Source organism: Rattus norvegicus, chromosome 5 (genome assembly GCF_021556685.1).
Source record: "Rattus norvegicus strain SHRSP/BbbUtx chromosome 5, alternate assembly SHRSP_T2T, whole genome shotgun sequence".
Taxonomy (NCBI): Eukaryota; Metazoa; Chordata; class Mammalia; order Rodentia; family Muridae; genus Rattus; species Rattus norvegicus.
In genome coordinates this window covers 76,825,960-76,845,791 of record NC_141538.1, presented here as the reverse complement: position 1 = coordinate 76,845,791, position 19,832 = coordinate 76,825,960, and the positions used below count along the sequence as shown (strand labels likewise).

Here is a 19,832-nt window from a genome sequence, read left to right as displayed (position 1 = left end):
TTGATAGCTAGCTGTATGAGTCCAGGTACTCAGTTTCTCTGTGGCCCTGATTTCCTGCAAAACATGACTAGTAACATCTCTATAGGGGATGTTCAAATGATAAAACGAGTTGATAGGAGCAAAGCACTTAGACCAGAAACTATCAAACGGTAATAGCTATTTAAAATCCTTTCATAAACACCCGAGGACACTTTAAAAAGTGTTTGAGAGGGTGTATCAGTCTTCCAAAGGACCTGAGTTCTATTCCCAGCATCCAGGCCAGGATGCTCACAACCGCCTGTATCTGTGGAGATTAGACACTTCTGGTTTCTTTGACCACCCACACACGTTAGTTACATACACACGATTAAAAATAAGTTTTTATCAAATAAATCAGTAAAGCTAAGTCTGTGCCTCAGTGTTTTTAAAAATACTTCCCAAACATAAAGAAAAGCTTGTGTTTTCCATCTCTGAAAGAGTCTCTTATGAGATCCTGTCCCCGGAAAAGTTGACATCAATCAAAGCGTCGGTCTCCCACCCCCACCCCTATTTTCTTGGATCCCCTTAAAACTTGTTACCTGGTCCCTGAGGGACCATTGGGCCCAAGGGCGGAGGCATTTGTGTTCAGCCTCTTGGGAGTTGTAGTTTCCCTGGGTTCTAACGCATGCTCCACCGCCGTCTGGAAACTACAAAACCCACAAACCCTCGCTGCACCGCCCGCCTCCGCCTCGCGTTCCTCGCCAGCTCGCAGCCCCGCCCCTCGGTCCAGGCAGAGGCGCGATGGCCGACCGTGGCGGCCCTGCGGAAGAGCCAAGCCCGCGGGGTTCTCCCCGGTCGGAACCCCGGGTCCCGCGCACGGCCGGGCCGAGCGAGACCCCGCGTACCGCGGCGCTGGCGCTGCGCTTTGATAAGCCCATCAAACAGGCTTTCTACAACACGGGCGCCGTGCTGTTCGTGTGCCTGTGCTGCGGCGCCGCGGTTCTTGTGTACTTCATCCTCGAGGCCTTTCTGCGGCCGCTGCTCTGGGCCGTGCTGTGCGGCACCTTCCTGCACCCGTTCAAGAGCTCGCTCACGCGCCTGGGCCGCCTGTGGCTGCGGCGTCTGCATCGCGCGCACACGCCCATCGTGCTGGCGGCGCTGCTGCTGCCGCTCTGCTTCGCAGACTACGGCGTGGAGGCTCTGGGCGAGCAGGCGCTGCGCCGCCGCCGCCTGTTGCTGCTGCTGGGCGCGGGCGGTCCGCTGCTCTACGGTCTCTACTGCCTCGGCAGCTACCTGGGCGTACAGGTACTGCTAGCGCACGCCGGCGCGCTCATCTGCCGCGGCCTCGACTACTTCAGCAGCTTGTGGGTGAGTGAGTGCGTGCGTGCGGGGTTGGCGGGACCCGGGATACCGCGACAAGGCGGCCAAAGGTCCTCTCACCCTGCTCCAGTAAGCGCGGGTGACGGCCCGCCTTCCCACATCCGAGAAACTTGGCCCAGTTCCTTCAAGAGAGGCGGATGTGATTTGAAACCTGCCCTCATGTAGGGAAAAGGTCCCTTGGTGAGTTCAGTTCTTTCCCCCTAGTTGCGTGACTCTGGGTGCTTTTCAATAACTTTTTATTATGTGTGGGCCATTGCGCATCCGCCCCGGTCTACAGTAGTGGACTACGTTAAGCAGAGATAGGCTATGGTTGCATCGCCCAGGTGTCATTCTTAGGGAATCAAGGAACTTCAGAATTGGAAGGAAATTTCAAAGATAATCTTAGAGACATTTCCCGATTCAGACCATATATCAAGTTGGTTTGACCACGTATTTATTGGGTAAGGTTAAAATGAAGTGGTTATTTAATGCTTAAGAATCTTAAGAATGTTGGTCGATAAACTACCACAGGGGCTAAGAATGCAATGCCAGGAAGAGAGCTATTCCTAGAGAGCATGAGACCCAGCATACACACCTCGTACTATTTCACTTTTGTTCACTTTGTTGGTGAAAAAGTGAGTATGCTCCGAGATTATTAAAGTTACAAAATAGTTACCTTTATTAAAGCAGGTTTCAACTTGCCAAAGGGTGTTGGTAGATTGCTAATTGGTCTCAGGATCATGAGTTCACCATTTGGTTCAGGTTTAAAGTTGATTGAGCACATTGTCAAGTACTTTGTCATATGATTGTATATGAGTACTTTTGGGGGGGTGGGAGCTGCTGGGGGCTTCCTATTTGCTACTGAATTGTACCTTCAACCTCATATATTAGCATATCCTAATGGAACAGACATATACAGAGGTAAGTGTACACTTCTCACAGTACTGTCCAATCTGTGGTTCACCTTTTAAAAGTTGTGCTGGGTACCAAACCCAGGTGTTAGTGGGCCCTAGGTAAGACAAATACTGACCTATAGATCCAGACCTGTTGTTGATTCTTAAGACGATAAATTCAGGGACTCAGAGCTTAATCACTTGCTGCTCTTCCAGATGGCCTGAATTCTATCCCTGTGCCCCCCATGTTGGTTCACTGATAGTCTCCTCTACCTCCAACTCCAAGGATCCCAGCATCCTCTTCTGATTTCTGCAAGCACCTGCGTACACATGGGTTGTCTCTTACATATCCTTAAATAAAAATGATAAAAATAAATATTTAAAAATAACTTTACAAAAAGAAGCTAAAATCAGTTTCCCTTTGTTGTTAAGTAAGTCAGTTACATGGATTAAATCCCTCACAGAAAAAAACAAACTATAATGTGTAAAGAAAAGTCCTCAAAAATCCAGCCACCACTACGGATTCTGTAGCATTTTCAGCTGCTGCTAAAACTCAGGTGTTATCCATTGAACTCTAGGAAATGAGAAGAGGAAGGCTTGCCTTGTATGAATAGTATTCTTTTCAGCTGGAGTTAGAGGTGGCGTTCAGAGGTACATTAGCAGGGATGGGAGGGAATGGGCCATTTCTACGAGTCCCTCAGAGAGCAAGCGGAAGGGCTTACACACTTAGGAAGCCATGTGAAGCTCAATATATATACCTTTTAGTATCCTTTTCCTGATGTCAACCATCACGTTTGTATTTATATGTGACAGTCACATATAATTTTTTACCACTGATCTACACCCATAGCCTTTCAATAAATACTATCAAAGGGCTCCTGACACAGTTGTTTGGTCACAGAGATGGGAGAGAGGGAGCCGAGAGGGGAGTTAAAAAGCACAACAAACCCATAAGAGACATGAGTTAGAAGTGTGTGGTGAGAGTACTAAGCTGAAGTGAGTGCCTGAAGGTTGATCTTTCCAGGAGACAAGTGTCAGGGTTGAGTTCTGCCAACGCTGATAGGGGGGTAGCAAGTGGATGAAGTGAGGTGTGTTAGCCTTCATCTGACACTGGTCGAAGCTACATGTAACTTCTTTCTCATAGACCACAGTGTTTGGTTTTGTGAGCCCAAGCAGGGCTGCCTGATACAAAACATTGGCCCTTATGCTTTAAGACAACTTGTAAATGTGAGGCAGCATGGCAGAGCCAGAGAGACAAGTACCAGGTAAGCAAACCCACATTCAGACGGTTCAAGATGGAGCTTATGCATGTGTACTTCATGCTAGGCACTGACCTAGCTTCTAACACCGGTACAGCTGCACTGTGATAGCAGCCCTGCCCAGTAGGGGGAAGAGACTTCAGATCTGAAAAACTAGAGTAATCAGTTCATACTCTGAACCTGTTGCTGGCAGGCATAGATCTGCTGTCATCAGATCTCAGATGCCCTTCAGTAAGGGCAGAGAACCTTTGTCCAAGCACATATGTTTAAATATTTAGCTTAGAAAAGAAACGAAAAGAGCATAAAAATTGGACTGATCACAGCTGTCGCCCTGGACTTAGTTCGGAGCTCATACTGTTTTCTGTTTCTCCTACTGTCTGTGCAGGTGTGCAGGCCCCATCATTTCTCCTTTCTGTTGCTGCTTCTGTGCACTTCCATTTGTTCGCAGTCTGTTCTTATGCTTTCTTCCTCTGCGCTCCACTTGGGATTACTCAAGGTCTTCTTTACCCTGATTCCCTCCCAGCACTGTGTCCTGGTTCCAAGTGAAATGCTGATCTACTTCATGGTTCCAGCAGGTGTTTCGAGTGTGTTAGAATATTGTCTTCACTTAGTGATTTCAGAAGGCTTAAGAAAAAAATTCGTCTGATGCCCTTGCTCAGATTTCCATGTAACTTTCCCGGTGGTGTACAATCATGCAAGATACATGTGAAAAATTAATAGTGCCCCTGCTTAAGCCCTTTTCTCTGCTAGGAATCTTTTGATCCCCCTTCCCTTTTGTTCAGACTTGTTAAGGAAAAAAAACATTTCTAGGTTTTGCAGCAGGAGGTTTGTTTTCTCCATGGCCTGCCTCCCGTTTCTTCTGTTATGAAGAAGTAGTGTTAGAAACAGTGAGGATCAGAGGGCATTGACTTATAAACTCTGCTGTAACTTGCTTTGTGCCTGTGACGAAGGCCTCGTTCTGGGCCACTCAGCTCCCTAGCTGTGCAAATTGAAGGGCTGGCTTGAATGATGTCTAAGTCCCTTCGAGTTCTTAGTTCAGGGTCACAAGAGGCTCTTAGGAAGTGCACCCTGGCCAGCCAGCCTCTCAGAGCTACACCATTCCACTTGGAAACCTTGTGAGGTTTATTGCTGCTTACCTGGCAGCAGCTGAGGGGAAGATCTTTCAGAGTTAAGAGATTTAGCTGGAAAAATTCCTGACTCTTTTTTTTTTTTTTTTTGGTTCTTTTTTTTTTTTTTTTTCCGGAGCTGGGGACCGAACCCAGGGCCTTGCGCTTCCTAGGTAAGCGCTCTACCACTGAGCTAAATCCCCAAATTCCTGACTCTTAAGGACCAGATGACCAAGAGAATAGTTTTCAAAATAGAAGAAAGCTGTCTTAAAGGAGAATGAAGTACTTGGAGCAGCTGCTGTCCCAGCAGTGATTAGGGATGGCTGGTGACTCCTGTCTGAGAGAGACTTAGGAAAAGGGGCCAAGGAGATGGCTCATCGGGCAAAGAGCTTGAGAACCTGAGTCTGGATCCTTAGAACCCAAATAGAAGCCAGGCGTGCTGGTGCCTAGAATGGGGAGACTGGTGGATCCTGGTGGCTTGCTCTCCAGCCAGTCTAGGCAAAAAGGTGAGCTCCAGGTTCAGTGAGAGACCCGCCTCAGAAAAAGAGAAGGGAACAAGAAGAAAGGAAGAAAAACTGGAGAAATGCTAAAAGGAAGACATCCCAAAGCCAGACTTTGTTCTGACATGGGCAGGTGGGCCTGCATGCATACATACACTTTAACGCACTGAGACCTAACTGTGCCATTTAACTGAAAAGTGTGCCATGTGTGGTTAATTGTGTCTCCTGAAAGGAAAGTGAGTGCCTTACTTGGAGAGCTAATTAAACGCTGCCAAATTTTAGGTCATCTTATGTAATGTCTAGCACACTGGTGCTAAAAGATGGTTGGATTATGTATTTTGGAGAGGACAGGACATATTTAAGAGAGAATAAATGTAAGTATGTCCTCAGGTCAGCTGTGGTTCAGAGACTTATGCCTGGAAGGAACTTCCAACACAAGCAGGTTTGCCTGTAATGTAAGGCTGAATGGATCTGAAGTTAACATCTGGATTAGGGAGTAAAACCCTGTTGCTGGGCAGAGTAGCTCTGTAAACCTAATGCTTGGGAAATCAAGACAGAAGGATTGTGACCTTGAGGTCAGTTGACAGTGAGATCCTGTATCTAAACAAAGAAACACTCTTTGGGGTCTGAAGTTAAAGGTTGGAAAGCCAGCTCAGTGATAGAGCCTCTGCTGACTTTAATCCCCTTCCCTTCCAAACAAAACAGAGACAAGCCTGATAGAGATCACTGAGGGAGTGTAAATACTTTTCATTGCCATTTTAGAAAAGCTTATCATACTTGTTATGTAAAGAAGTTTTAAGCAGCATAGAAATTTATATGGTAAAAGTAAATTGTTCCTGTCTCTTGTCATCCCCACCCCCCTACTGCCATCGTTAACTGGCTTTGCCTTCTAAATTTATTTAGAACCTGGGTGAACATATCAAGTATTTTTTTTGTTTTATTTTCATGTATTTACACATATATACATACAAATGTGTGTGTATGTGTGTGTGTGTATATATATATATATATATATATATATATATATGATAACCACTGTACTACAGAAAGCTTTCCCTATTGTACGTGTACTGTGTCATGATGATGTATATTAACATGGAGTTCCGTGCATACTGCTCTCATCGGGCGGTTGCTGGCCTCCTATGGACCCTTTGCTGTTACTGCTTGCAGCTATAGTTCTTTCCTTTTCATCCTGCTGTGGAATAAATTCTTTTATCCCGGATGCCTTTTAGGGAATGTTTATGACAGATCTTTGTATATTCCAACAAATTTAGAGGTAATAAACACTTTTAACCATTGGTAATTAAGTTATCCAAAAAGTCAAGTGTTTGTAAATGGCTGTCTTATGAACTAACAGTATTTCTGTGAGTCTCTATGAAGAACTACTTGAGAATGGTTGTAAAACTGAGTAAGACCCAAGGAAGCACATTTTAAAAGGAAACTCCCTTCCTTTTCTACTTAGGAAGGTATTAAATACCTTTAGAAGATTCTGCAAAAGCAAGTGTGAGCACGTGAAGCGCCTCTTGAGATCCAGCTGCCTGACGATTATTTTCATTGTTTTTATTGTTGAGTGTATTTTTACCGTTATACTTCACATGCATAAATTTACACTGTGCTTCTGAATATAGTCACCACACTCCTCCAGTGCTGAATACATTTCCATTTTTGGAGCAACCGAATATTCTGTATTTATCTGCACACCATGTAGAGTTTCTGTAGAACAGTCCTGAAGGTGGAATTAGGGGAGATATTGAAGAGCTAATTGTTCTAACCTGAAGTAATAATCCATGAGCTTCATGTTTACTGGATAAAAATAACATACTTTTCTTTAGAACAAAATTTCTTTTAAAATATCTGAGGTGTGCAGTTTTTTTTTTTTTTTTTTTAGCAACACAGGTTTCCTTGTAAGTAGGGATAACAGCTTCTCAGACTTCATCTGGATACACATAAGGAGGTAGAAACTTACTCTGTTTTTAGACAGCTATTGGTTGCTGGAAAAATTTATACTTACTGTAGTAATATATGTTAATTCATAATTTCCACTAAGCTATTTGCCTCTTCCCAGATGCTCATTTCCCCCACTGTCCTGGTTCTTTAGTCAACTTGACAGGCTGGAGTTAGCTGAGAAGATAATTGAACCAAGAAAATGCTTCTATCAGATTGCCTGTAGACAAAGTCTATAGTCATTTTCTTTATCAGTGATGAGAAAGGGTCTAGCTCACTGTGGGTGGTGCCACCCCTAGACAGGTGGCCCTGGGGTATTTAAGAAAGCAAACTAAGCAAATTGGTAAGTAGGCTTCCTTCAAGGCTTCAGCTCCAGGTTCCTGACTTGAGCTCCTCCCCAGACTCCTTTCCATGATAGACTTTGGTGTGGGATTGAAGACAAACCTTTCATCCCCAAGCTGCCTTTAGTCATTGTGTTTTATCACAGCAGCAATAGAAACCTTAAGACGCCCAGTATCTGAAAACAGCTATCAAATGCCGATGCTCTCTCTCTACTTCTTCGTAAGCTCGAGTTTACCCACCTAGCCGTGTCTATATCAAAGTACAAGTTTCTTTTGCTTTTTAGCCTGAATTTTATGGCTCATGTAGTTTGTTGGTGCCTAGTTGCTTTTTTTATAAATAGCCATTTCTTTACATGTTCTTTTTTTTTTTTCTTTCTTTCTTTTTTTTTTTCGGAGCTGGGGACCGAACCCAGGGCCTTGCGCTTGCTAGGCAAGCGCTCTACCACTGAGCTAAATCCCCAACCCCTAAATAGCCATTTCTATATCGACTGCTGAATTTAGATGCTCTCTCTAGCGTGTGTCTGTACATGGGGTTTTGGATCTGAAAGCACAGCATTGTTTTTCTCGTCATTAAATGCAATAATCTTCCTTGAATTAGCACATTGTTCTAGCTGTGGGTTACCTTAGGTCTGTAGGTCAGCAGGTTGTCTCCGATTCTGCTAGTCCCAGTTTTGTGTATTCTGTGGGCTTCACTAGTACTTTCCCAGAGTTTTGTAAACTTTCTTCACTCAAGACTTCTATTTACCTAAGAAAATATCATATGACCTTAGTTATGTAGCTATATAAGGCAGGTTCATAATCAAACATTTACTGTTAATATCATAACTATTTAATTTTTTAATTTATTTTTTACTTTGTGTATGAATGTTTTGCCTGTATGTATGTCTGTGTACCACATGTGTGTAGTGTTTGTGGAGACAGAAGAGAGGGTATTAGATCCCCTAGAACTGGAGTTATAGATGATTGTGAGCCCCTGTGTGGGTGCTGGGAACTGAACCCAGATCCTCTGGAAGAGCAGCCTCTTAACCACTGAGCCATATCTTCAGTTCCATAAATATATCTTAAAACAATTATTCGGTGTATATATAATTTACTGTTTATTAAAAATTAAAGCAAATTTGCATGCTAATGAGGTAAGTGTGCTCATTTTTTTTTCTCAGAGATTTAAATCTTGGGTGAATTTTAATCCTGTAGGCACAGCATCTTCAGTATTTTTCAGCTCATTGCTAGTTTGATTTTATAATCAATGCTGAGAGCGTTGCTTTGCATAAGTATGTACACAGTACAAAATGGCAAGGCTATTTTTTAATTTTTTTTTTTTTTTTTCAGAGCTGGGGACCGAACCCAGGGCCTTGCGCTTGCTAGGCAAGCGCTCTACCACTGAGTCAAATCCCCAACCCCGGCAAGGCTATTTTTTAGTGCCATTTCAAAAACTGCTGGGAATTCTGTCATAGACTCAAGCCAAAAATCACCTGAGGATCTTTTACTTTTTTTATTTTAAAGAAATTGGTCAGCAGCTCAAATAGTAATTTCAAAAATCAACAATTCTAAAAGGGTGCATGCAGACAGAATAGTTGGTACCTACATGCTGTGGAATGATGATGAGAAAATTCTTAAAATGTTCTTTTTCCACATCGAGAAGAGGCTAAGTCCAAGAGCTGTGAGTGCAAAGGTTGCCCTTTAGGTTAGAACCAAGGCAGTAGTGAAATTCCGTGACTTAACTGCAGGAAACACCTCTGACTTGTGTGTATATGATTTTGGATTACGTTTTCATTATTGCGTGTTCAGAGACTCTACTACTGACAGACTTTTCATGCCCCTCTGATTTATACATACGTCACAGCCCACAGGTTTAGAAGCTGGATTCTAGTCCTGTTATTGAGTGACCAGCAGGATCTGTGGATTGATGAGCAGTGTGTGGGGTAGGGCGAAGTCCAGCCCTTTCCTAAGGGCCACTGTCTCACCGCTTTGTAATTACTGAAATTGGTTGTGTCTTCCTTTGTGAAAGACTCTATTTGAGGCTGTACTCTCATTTCTTTTCTAGCACCACTTGTTTCCCCTATGGTTAAGAAAACAGACTTTACTAGGGCTAGAATGATGGCTCAGGAGTTAAGAGGACTGTTACTGCAGAGGACTTGGGTTTAATCACCAGCACCCACATGGCAGGTCACAACTGTCACACCACAGAGGATTCAGTGTCATCTTCTGGCTTCTGAGGGAACCAGGCGTGTTCTTGGTACACAGACATATGTGGAGGCTAAATACCATACACACAAATACAAATTGTTGTTTGTAAGTGTTCTCGTGAAGAGTTGTGCGTATGCAGGCTTAGCTGCTTATAGTGCTGCTTTAGTGAGAGTTGTTTAGCTGTAGGGTGTGGGGATGAACCCTGGCTGGTTCTCTTTTCAACTTTTGTTATTTCTTCTTGTAACATTTTTTTTCAGATACCCTTTTTTTTTTTTTTTTTTTTTGGTTCTTTTTTTCGGAGCTGGGGACCGAACCCAGGGTCTTGCGCTTCCTAGGTAAGCGTTCTACCACTGAGCTAAATCCCCAGCCCCCAGATACCCTTTTTAACTGGTGCACATGACTAGGTTACTTAGATTATCAATTGGCTTGTACTTTAGCTAGCTCCTCTTAGTTTAAAATAACAACTCTCCACTAACATTTTATAGGCTAAAGTATGGGATCTCTTTAGCCTGTTTCTTTTTAGGACCCCTGCCTTTACATTAGTCAACAGAAACTTCTAGGAATTCTACAAAATCAACTGTAATTTAAATATTTAAATATGGTACTTATATAGTAACTATTTTATCTTTAAAAAACATGTTAAATTGGGGTATTAGAACAGTTCCCAAACTAAAAATTGCATGAGTATTTCTGGTAAAAATAAAGCTATATATATATTTGTTTTTTAAAATGTTAAGTGGATTTTGAACTTTTGTATGTCTTAAAACAATGTACTTTATTAAGTATATGAATATCACTGCCTGGGGTTTAGTTGCCGATTTAAACATATCTAAATGAAGAGGGACGACCCAGGCAGGCCACCCGTAGCATCCGGTCTGTGCAGAGTACTTACACTGTACAGATGCTGCAGCTTTGCAGAACATAAGCTCTTTGCTGTACTTAGTTACAACTGTGTCTTGTTTATTTAAGATCTGGACATTGGTAGTGGGCTACGTGCTGATGGTTTCATTCAAGTGGAATGCAAGCACTCAACACTACTTGAGAGCAGTTTCGATTCCTGTTTGGATGATACTGCTTTTTCATATAGGTGAGTCCTTTCTTCTTCAAAACCAGCCACCTAGTAACTGTAGTTTAAGGTCATCAGAGGCTGACCAGTGGAAGTGGGTCTTTGTATGTTGCACTTAAGAAACTTTAACATACTCTAGAAAATGTTGAGCTTTGAGCTCTCACTAATCTTCAGTGAAAATACTCTGTTTTCAGATGTTGGTCTCTGAGTTCCTTGCGCATTCTTTAGTAAGTCCTTGAAGAGTTAGTGTGTCTCACACTGCAGTGGTGGTGACCTTCTAGCTCACTTTGTTTATGGAGAGCTTGGGGAGGAAATAGATAAGCACCCCAGGATGACAAGAGGCTTGGGCCATGTTGAAGGGATTGGAGACACGTTTTGGTCTGGGTGAGAAGAAAGTCCTGGGGCAGGAATGGGGGAGGAGCTTAGACAAGAAGAAAGTGTGAAATACAAAACCCTCTTCCCAAGAGGTGAAGGACTGTCTGTCCTGTGAACGAGTGGCAGATCTGTGGTCACAAGGGAGAGGTGCCAGAGCTTCAGGGAGCACCAGGAAGACCGTTCATGGCTGAGCAGAGATGGCACTTGTCAGGGCTGCTCAGAGCCTTGAGTTTCCCTTAGCTGGGGCGCTGCTGCTGCTGCTGCTGCATGCTTTTCAGCATGACTCACGTGATTGGGCAAGACTTCTAAGTCTGGATTGATGGAAATAACAAGTTCTACTTTAAAAGAAAATAGTTGGACAACTTAGAGTAGCAGATAACCTAAAGTTGTTTTTATAAATTGCACCCCCTCCCCCACCCCCCATACCCAAGAAAGCAACAGCCAAGTCCAGCCAACTGAAAGTGTCTCTGCCCAGGGTCTGATTTTAAGAGAAGTACGCAGTAGGCTTCTGGAGTTGGAACTATGAGGTTTATCTGCAAGGTCTTCTTATGATGTGACTCAGGTTAAATTTTCAGAAGGCAGAAGAGGACTCAGGGAAGGCGGCAGGTGCTTGGGGACTTAGCTCTGTACTGTGGGAGTTCTGCCTACAGTTTTAGGGTTTGTTGGGTCTTTTTTGAAACTGGAGTTCTACCCTAGTGATATTTCGGAGAACCAGGCTAGTTCCCTGACTTCAGGGTTTGCACCAAACTGTTCGTCGTAGTGTCAGGTGCTACACAGGGTTGAACTTGGGTTTGGGGTAATGTGAAACCTGTGGGTGTATAGGATGCATATGAAGGACTGGAGATTGACCTCCTAAGGGTAGGTTGGCACATGCCTTGATCCTTTGAGAGCAAGGGTGAAATTGTCGTTTAGTTAGCGTCTACCTGTTCAAGGGCCTTTTAAAAATGTTTTTCCCTGTGAAATAATCTCAAATTGATGTGTTAACTAAAATTATGACTTCTTAATACTTTGCAGCATCACTGGCTGGCTCATGGAGAATTCCAGTATTCCTGGTTATTGTTTTCCTGATGTCTGCGGGTACTCTTTATGAAAAACAGAACGAGAAGGAGTCAGCTGGTAAGAAAGTCTTTTATGAGTACATTTTTAGCATTTTGAAAGGATAACTGTCTCTATTGCTGTAATAAACACCATGACCAAAAGTGACTTGGGGAGGAGAGGGTTTATTTCCTCTTAAAACTCTCAAGTCAAAGGTCACACTCTTATCAGAGAGAAATCAGGGTAAGAGCTCAAGACAGAAGCTCACCCGGAGGCCATAAAGGACTGGCCTGTTCTTCATGACTTGCTCAGCCAGCTTTCTTACAGCTCCTATGGCTGTCTGCTCAGTGATGGCACCACTCACAATGAGCCAGGCTGCTCAATCAGGAGAATGTACCACAGGCCAGTCTGGTGAGGGAATTCTCTCAGTTATGCTTCTGTCTTCCCAAATGATTCTACTTTATATAACTTACACCAAGCAACTTACCAAACAAAGCATGATAACTTACCAAAAAAATGGTGAGAAGTATTTTAATGTATTAAAAACCTGAAGTGGTTTCTAAACAGAAAATTAAGCTATCTAAAATGTTTTGGGTTTCTTTGGACCATGTTCCTATTTAGTATCTTATTATAGTTAATGTAAAATTGGCTATCAGCTATTACAAAGTGGCATTTGTATTCCTCAGTACTGTGTGCCATCCTCACCTCTCTCATGTTTTACAGTGTTTATCACTCTGAAGGGAAAGCCTGGACATCTCTCAGCACTGTACTGTCTTTTGTTTTAATGGCTGAATAATATTCCAACACAGATATTCCACATTCTGTTAGTCTCCTTTCACAGATATGTGGGTTGTTTTCATCTTCTGGGTCTTGTGAATAGTGCTGGTATGAAGCATTTGTGTACAAGAAGCTGTTTATTCATTTAAGATTTCAGTCTCCTTTTGTGGCCTGTCTCCCTGTCGAGATGCTTGAGCCCAGGACCTGTGTGGAAGACTAGAGTGGTGCAGGGCTGGTAGCTTCCATTTGTCTGCTTGGTTTTACTGTGTTCCTTTCCCTAAGTGTCAGCAACTTGAACAGCTCTGGGTGCCCTTCCCCCTCACTCTGGCTGGCGTCCCTTTCAGTTGCTTTGTTATAGGGAAAGTCTGGGCAACCTTGCCCTTTCTATAGGATTCTTGTCTGTGGATTCAACCATCTGAAAATGCAAAGTGTTTTGGGAAAATGACATGTATATTGAGCATGTAAAGACCTTTTCTTGTCATTTTCCCAAATGCAATGCAGCATTACAACCATTACGTGGCATTTGCATGTTATTCTATATGATCCAGGGAAGGTATGTGAGGATATGCATAGGTTTTGTGCAAACACTGTCATTTTCTAAGGGACTTACTTGAACATCTGCAGATTGGTGTACACAAGGGGTAACCAACTGGTCTCTGTGATGTTGAAGGCTCTTTGTATGTGAGTAACATAGATCTCCACCAGAGTGTTTCAGGCCCCTCTCCCTACCCGGCTATGCATTCTAGTTGCCTAGTTAATGGCCTTTAAAGAACTCTTGAGAAGAATAATTTAGGACCAGGTTTTGAGCGTGGCGGGTAAAGAGAGACTGAGGTCAACTATTGCCAGGCACCAACCCAAACTGGGGTGTTGATGTGTCAGCCTGTTTTCTGAAGCCTGAGTTAGTGACTCTCAAGGAAAGATGTCACAGAGTCCGAGAATAAATGCAGAGAACAGCTTTGGAAACAATGACTTTCCTGCTTTGTTCTATTTTTTTCCTGCTTCAAAGCTGGTTACTGTTGACCTTAGACACTCTTCAGTGCTTTTCTAGAGGCCTAAATATATCTTCCTCATATTCCTGACATCTTAATTTCTCCGTAAATCAGATGGGAAACCATCTCCTCTGTAAGGGGGCAGTCCTCCCATGTGTTCCTTTTCCTCCTGCAGATGATGCTGTAATGTGGTACAGGAATGTTTCAGTGAGCTGCCTCAGCAGGGCCTGTTCTGATCCTTGCCTGCCCTTGAGGTCACCTGGGTGAAGGGCCTGTTTTGCATCATTTGGGCTGTCTTAGCTTTGTGATCCACAGTGAACTTACACTTGTAGAATTAAGCTTCTGGATTTCATTAGAATTCAAAGTCTAAGTTTGTTTGGTAGCTGGACCTGGAAACTTGAGTTTGTTTTAAAAGTTTACTCTAAATTTAGAGGCTCAACCCTTGGGCCTTGGGAACTCTTGCGTGGTGTTTCCTGGAACTTTAAGTCACGTAGGGGAAAAATGTGTTCAAAGTTCTCCTATGAATAATAGCTTTTTGGGATACTTTTAAATTTATGTATTATGTGTATAGGTGTTTTGCTTACACACACACACACACACACACACACTCTCTCTCTCTCTCTCTCTCTCTCTCTCATTGTGCGTGCAGTGCTGAAGGGGTGTCAGATTCTCAAAACCGTAATTATAGATGGAGCTGCAGTTTGGGTGCTGAGAATTGAACCCGGGTCTTCTGGAAGAGCAGCCAGTGCCCCTTAATCACTGAGCCAGGGCTTCAGCTTTTTGAGGTACTTCATAGGCTGTGTTTAGAAGTCTACAAACAACAATAGCAAAACAAACAAGCAAAACACCCACCAAGCAAATGAAACTGAATTAATGTGACCTCCAGTCACATGAGTGGAGCTATGATTTAAGCCAGGGTCCATGACCCTCAGCCCCATGTTCTTTTCTTTTCGTTGCCCCATTGAGTGAACAGGCATTATTCATAGTGAAAGTGTCTGCACTAATGTCTTGCCCCAGTTGTAGCTGTCATTACCTTTCTTTTGTTAGCCTGGTTGACTCATCACAGGTCCATCACTTTTCCGCCCACTGGATTCTGTCCCATTGGGAGAAATCTACTGTTGTCCTAGTTTATCCTCTGTGGCTAGACTACTTGTTAGTCCTTTGCACAGGCTGGCTGATGTAATGAGATGCCAACAGTGTTCTGAAGGGTATGTGTATCCACATCTGGTGACCCAGCTTCTCTTAATACTTCCTAGAGGGGCTCTAGTCTAGCTGGAATAGCCAAAATATTACAGTTCTCCACAGGGAAGCTGGGGTAGGGCAGGCTGCTGGTGCGGTTGCAGTCCTGGAGTTAGTGGCCAGAGGTGATGTGCAGCAGGCAGCTAGAAGCTGAAGCTGCTGAGTGAGTGGCAGGATGTGGCTGTGCTTAGTTGCAGCAGTGTCAAAAGCTCAATCCAGGCCTGCCGGGTGGGGGTGGGCCAAAGTCTAGCAACAGAAACTTGAGAGAGAAAACTTCCCTAGAGTGTTACTGCTCTAGTAAATCACTGCCTTCAGACGGTTCTTGGTGAAATAACTCGTGCACTTTATTACTTGTACACAGGGATCCTGTAAACATTTTCCAGTGGGGTGGGATTTAGGGGTAAATGCTTCTCATTGGCTCAGCCTGCGATGTTAGGGATGGATGCTGTCTCTACATGACTAATTGTCCTGGTCCTCCTAGTAGGGTGTTGTGTCACATGGTCTGGGACAGTTAGACCCTGGCTAGGAGTTGGTTCTAAAGCCTTTTCTCAATTATGAAAATTCCCAGGGTTTTTGAACCAACTTCAACCTTGCTAGATCTTCTGTCTGGTGACACAGTCCACTGCCCCCCATATACAGATACTGTCTTCCTCCACAACCAAAATTGAAAGAGTAAGAAAAGGGCCTAGAGAAGATGGTTCAGCACTTAAGAACATTGGCTCTTCTTCCAGGGGATCTGAGTTCTAGTCCCAGCACCAACCATCTGTTGCATCCCAGAACTGTGGGTACTGCAGGCATGTTCAAAGACATACATTCAGCCGTAATACTCTTAAGTGTAAAATAAAGTGAAGAAAAGATAATGTAAATCTTTTTTTTTTTCTTTTTTCTTTTTTTCGGAGCTGGGGACCGAACCCAGGGCCTTGTGCTTGCTAGGCAAGCGCTCTACCACTGAGCTAAATCCCCAACCCCATGTAAATCTTTTTTAAAAACTAGGAAAACCAGGCTTCATCTAGGCCAAGATGGTTGGCCTGGAGCAGTAGTGCGGCACACCTGGCAGCTGTTCTTTTGCTAGTGATCGTTAGAAATATCTTTGCTAGCTAGAAGCTAGAGCTGCACGCTTTTAATCCCACCACTTGGAAGGCAAAAGCAGGCACAACTCTTGGAGTTCAAGGCTAGCCTGTTCTACAGAGTAAGTTCCAGAACAGCCAGGGCTTCTAGTGAGACCCTGTCTCAAAAACAAACAAACCCCCTACCCCCAACAATAACATCAAAAACAAAAAAACAACCCAGGGGGAAAAAACAGAAAGAAAAAGAAAGAAAAATCCCTTTGCGGGGAAGCTCTGATAGTTGCTTTAGTGGCTTGGGAGAGCATATATGAAAGAACAAGCTTGGTCCAGCAAAGCCCATGTAGAAATAAATAGGAGAAACAAAGCCAGCTGTTTATCCCTGCCCTGCAGTTATCCCAGTAGCCTCGTAGCCTAGAGGAGCCTGTTCATACCCAGGTCCTGTGCTCTACTAGAAGCTGCTGAGAGGCAGGTGTGCTTTCCATGTCCGTGAGGGAGGCCGCCTTCTTACAGGCTAGCAGGCCTCCATGTGTCGGCAGCAGGCGTTTTCTATCTCTCATTGCTGCTGCTCTGGGAGACCAGCATATCAAGAAGTAGCTTCTTATTTATACTCCTATCATCATGTGTTTTCTCATTAACACTGAAAAGTTAATCTGCTAACTGTGGAATTGTATTAACTCTGACTTTGTGTCTTGTCTGTGGCCTTTGGACTTGAGCAGTGCCCCCATACTGACCCCGACCCTGTGCAGATTGATACTTGAAACCTTGGGTATTCACTACCCCACCACCAGCCCTTGAGCCCAAGGTCCTGTACCCTTGTTTATATGTCTATTTTTAGCTGCTTTTTAAATCTAGTACCATGACCTTACCTAGAATCTCATTCTTGGCATTCATCTGTTCAGACCTTGGGATTTTTGAAGTACAGAAACATAACATGTAGATAGAGCTCATTAAAATGTGTATCTGCTTGATAAGTTACCAGGTCTTGGGTCTATAAAGTTCAAGTACCTTTTGGTAATTTTCTCTGCATGCTGCTCCTTTGACTTGTCTGAAGTTTGAGGCTCTAATCACTCATGGTCACAGAATGTTACTGCATAATTTTCATTGAATATTTACTACTGCATATTTTATTGACACTGGAAAATTGACTAGTCTATATGCTGTAATTTTGATTTAACTTGCTGGTTTTACTTTTCAGATCTTTTAAGTGTCTGATGTGCTGAATGTTACTTAACCCTGAGAGAAGATACAAACATGTCTGCTAGGGATAGTATGACTAGGGAATAACTGTACTCTTAGGTGAAGGACGGGAGCTACAGAGAAATACTGTAGACCCCAGTGGCTCATGTTTATAGTTGTGCTGTCCACCACAGTACTTGTTGTTGATAACAGCTAAGGAGTGTTCAGTATACCTTCAGAACACCAGGAAGGATGCGATTTCACCCAGTTACATCCACGTTGGAATTTATATGGAGTTCACTTTGCTGATAAGGAGACTGGGCTTGTGGTTGTCAAGGATTCTCCTACTGCCACCCACATATTAATTGAGCCCAGGTCCTCTTGTTTCCTCACCTGCATCCATCCCCAGCCCTTGAAGTAGCCTTCCTCCATGTATAGAAACTGTGGCTTTCCACTCTGGTCTCTGTCTCCCGAATACCTGAGTACTCCTCTCCTAAGCCTGTGTTCCACCTTATTGGACTGCTTGACGCCCTTTGCAGAGGACGCCCTTTTCTTTGTGGCATCCTTTGCTTGCGCTCCCCGCCCCCCTTTTTGTCTTGGAACATGTTTCTGCTGCTCTCATTTAAACTCCAATCCCTCCTTCTAACCCCAAGATAGACTTGTTCTGTTTCTTTATGTGTCTGGTGTTTAAGTGCATTAAAGAATGCCTGATCTATGATTCATAAGAGAGAAGTCCTTTGGAAACTGTCACCTAGGCTCCTGGGATGGATTAGGCTTCATCATATTGACTGTAACTGATAGCTTTAGCTTTACATTGAATTTGAGGTTAAAGTCCTGGTCGCTTATGTTACTCGTCTTAGATGAGTAAATTTAAAAATCACCATGGAAGTTGTTTTTTAGTGTGTTCCAAGTTAGTCTCCTCTTATAATTGAATTGCCTATGCAGAAGTCTGTTCAGGGCTCACTGCGGAGGAGAGAGAGTACTGGCTTATTTTACATTTTGCCCGGAAGTTCCCCCACCCCCCTCCCCTTTACTGTTCAAGGTAGGTATCCCCACTGTGATTTTGTTTAGGGCCTTTCAGATATCTCTCCTGGGCACACTCCTGAGACTCTAGTCCTGTCCTTTCTCTGCTGCAGATGGTTTGTGAAATTCCCTCCTCAAGTATCTTCACCTCAGCCCTAACTGTTCCCTGTTGGATAATCTGGAGGGGTCGGCACCTTTGGCTTTGATCTGAAAGTTTGTTGTGGAGTTCCTCAGAATCCACCCACTTTCCACACTCTGGAGACCACATCCAGGTTTCCTCTCTCTGTTCCTTCTCCAGAAAAGCAAGATTGATTTAAGTACATCTCAGAACTGGTCACTTATTTCCAGGGCAGGCGGTCACTGTGTGGATTCTGAAAGGGCAGTGGCAAGGATGTTTGTAGCAAGGACATTGCTGTGTGACTCATGTCCCTGCTACTGGCTTGACTGGAATGCTGCACTATGTTTGCAAGATGTTGCTGTTGTGAGAAACTGAGTAGAAAGCACTAGGTCACTTTTTAGAGCTGCACACAAGTCTATATGTATTGCTTTATATTTCCATAGGGAGGGAGGAGATTACTCTCTGTTTACAATTCCAGTGCTTTTCTGTTCCTGTTGGATAAAGACTAAAGCATGATTTCTGCCTAATACCATTTGCTTACTGATCATAGCTGGTTCTTTGGTCCTGGTGCCCCACCAGCTTCTGTGCTCTCCACGCACTGACCTTCTTTGGCTATTGTTTGCATGTTGGCTTCTCTCCATAGCCTTCTGCTAGCTTCCTTCTATCCTAAGGCTATTTTTGGTATTTGTTTAATTCCCTCTCCTCTCTTAAAATATCAATTATATTTTCATGTTTAAAGAAAACTTCCTTTGGGCTTGGAGAAATAACTTTGAGGCTAAGAGCTCTTGCTGCTCTTACAGAGGACCTGTGTTCAATTCTCAGCACCCACATGGTGGCTTACAACCATCTGGATCTCTAGTTCCAGGAGATCTGCACCCTCTTTTGGCCTCTGTGGGCACTGCATACGTGTGGTATACAGACATATCGTGCAGGCTAAGCACCCATGTACAATGAAAATAATCCTTTAAAGAAAGAACCCTTTCCTTATTTTCTGGTTATGTAAGGTTTCTTATCTTAAAGCTAGTGAAACACCTGCTCCATGTAGGGCAGCTATAATTTGTCACTTACGGTTTTTATGTGTTTTTTGTTGTTGCTTGTTTTTGTTTTTTAACTTATGGTTTTTAGGGTTTTTTTTTTGTTTGTTTGTTTTGTTTTGTTTTGTTTTGTTTCTTTTCTTTTTTTCGGAGCTGGGGACTGAACCCAGGGCCTTGCGCTTGCTAGGCAAGCGCTCTACCACTGAGCTAAATCCTCAATCCCTATGTGTTTTTTTATTGTTTGTTTGTTTTTGTTTTTAAAATTTGAGTATGTCTCTTCACTATACTCTGGGAATTGGGTTTTTGTCTTTATCCTCCAACACATGACACTAGTGAGCACTGAGGACCTGTCAGACATAGCAGGTACCTCTTTTCTTCTCTGCTGA

The 19,832-nt window shown here is 43.5% G+C and overlaps 1 protein-coding gene across 10 annotated transcripts in view; it reads left to right on the top strand.

Annotated features, from left to right (window-relative positions):
* The first annotated feature begins 741 nt into the window (after positions 1-741).
* Positions 742-19,832, top strand: part of Tmem245 (transmembrane protein 245) — a 76,275-nt gene continuing 57,184 nt past the window's right edge. For 9 of the 10 annotated variants that reach the window (XR_015619457.1, XR_015619458.1, XM_087547927.1 and 6 more), the window contains exons 1-3: positions 742-1,326; positions 10,517-10,634; positions 12,003-12,104. Coding sequence is in view for 4 of the 10 variants with exons in the window: in XM_087547927.1 (XP_087404053.1) it covers positions 760-1,326; positions 10,517-10,634; positions 12,003-12,104 (787 nt within the window). In the remaining 6 variants the exon portion in view is untranslated. 10 annotated transcript variants of the gene reach the window in all.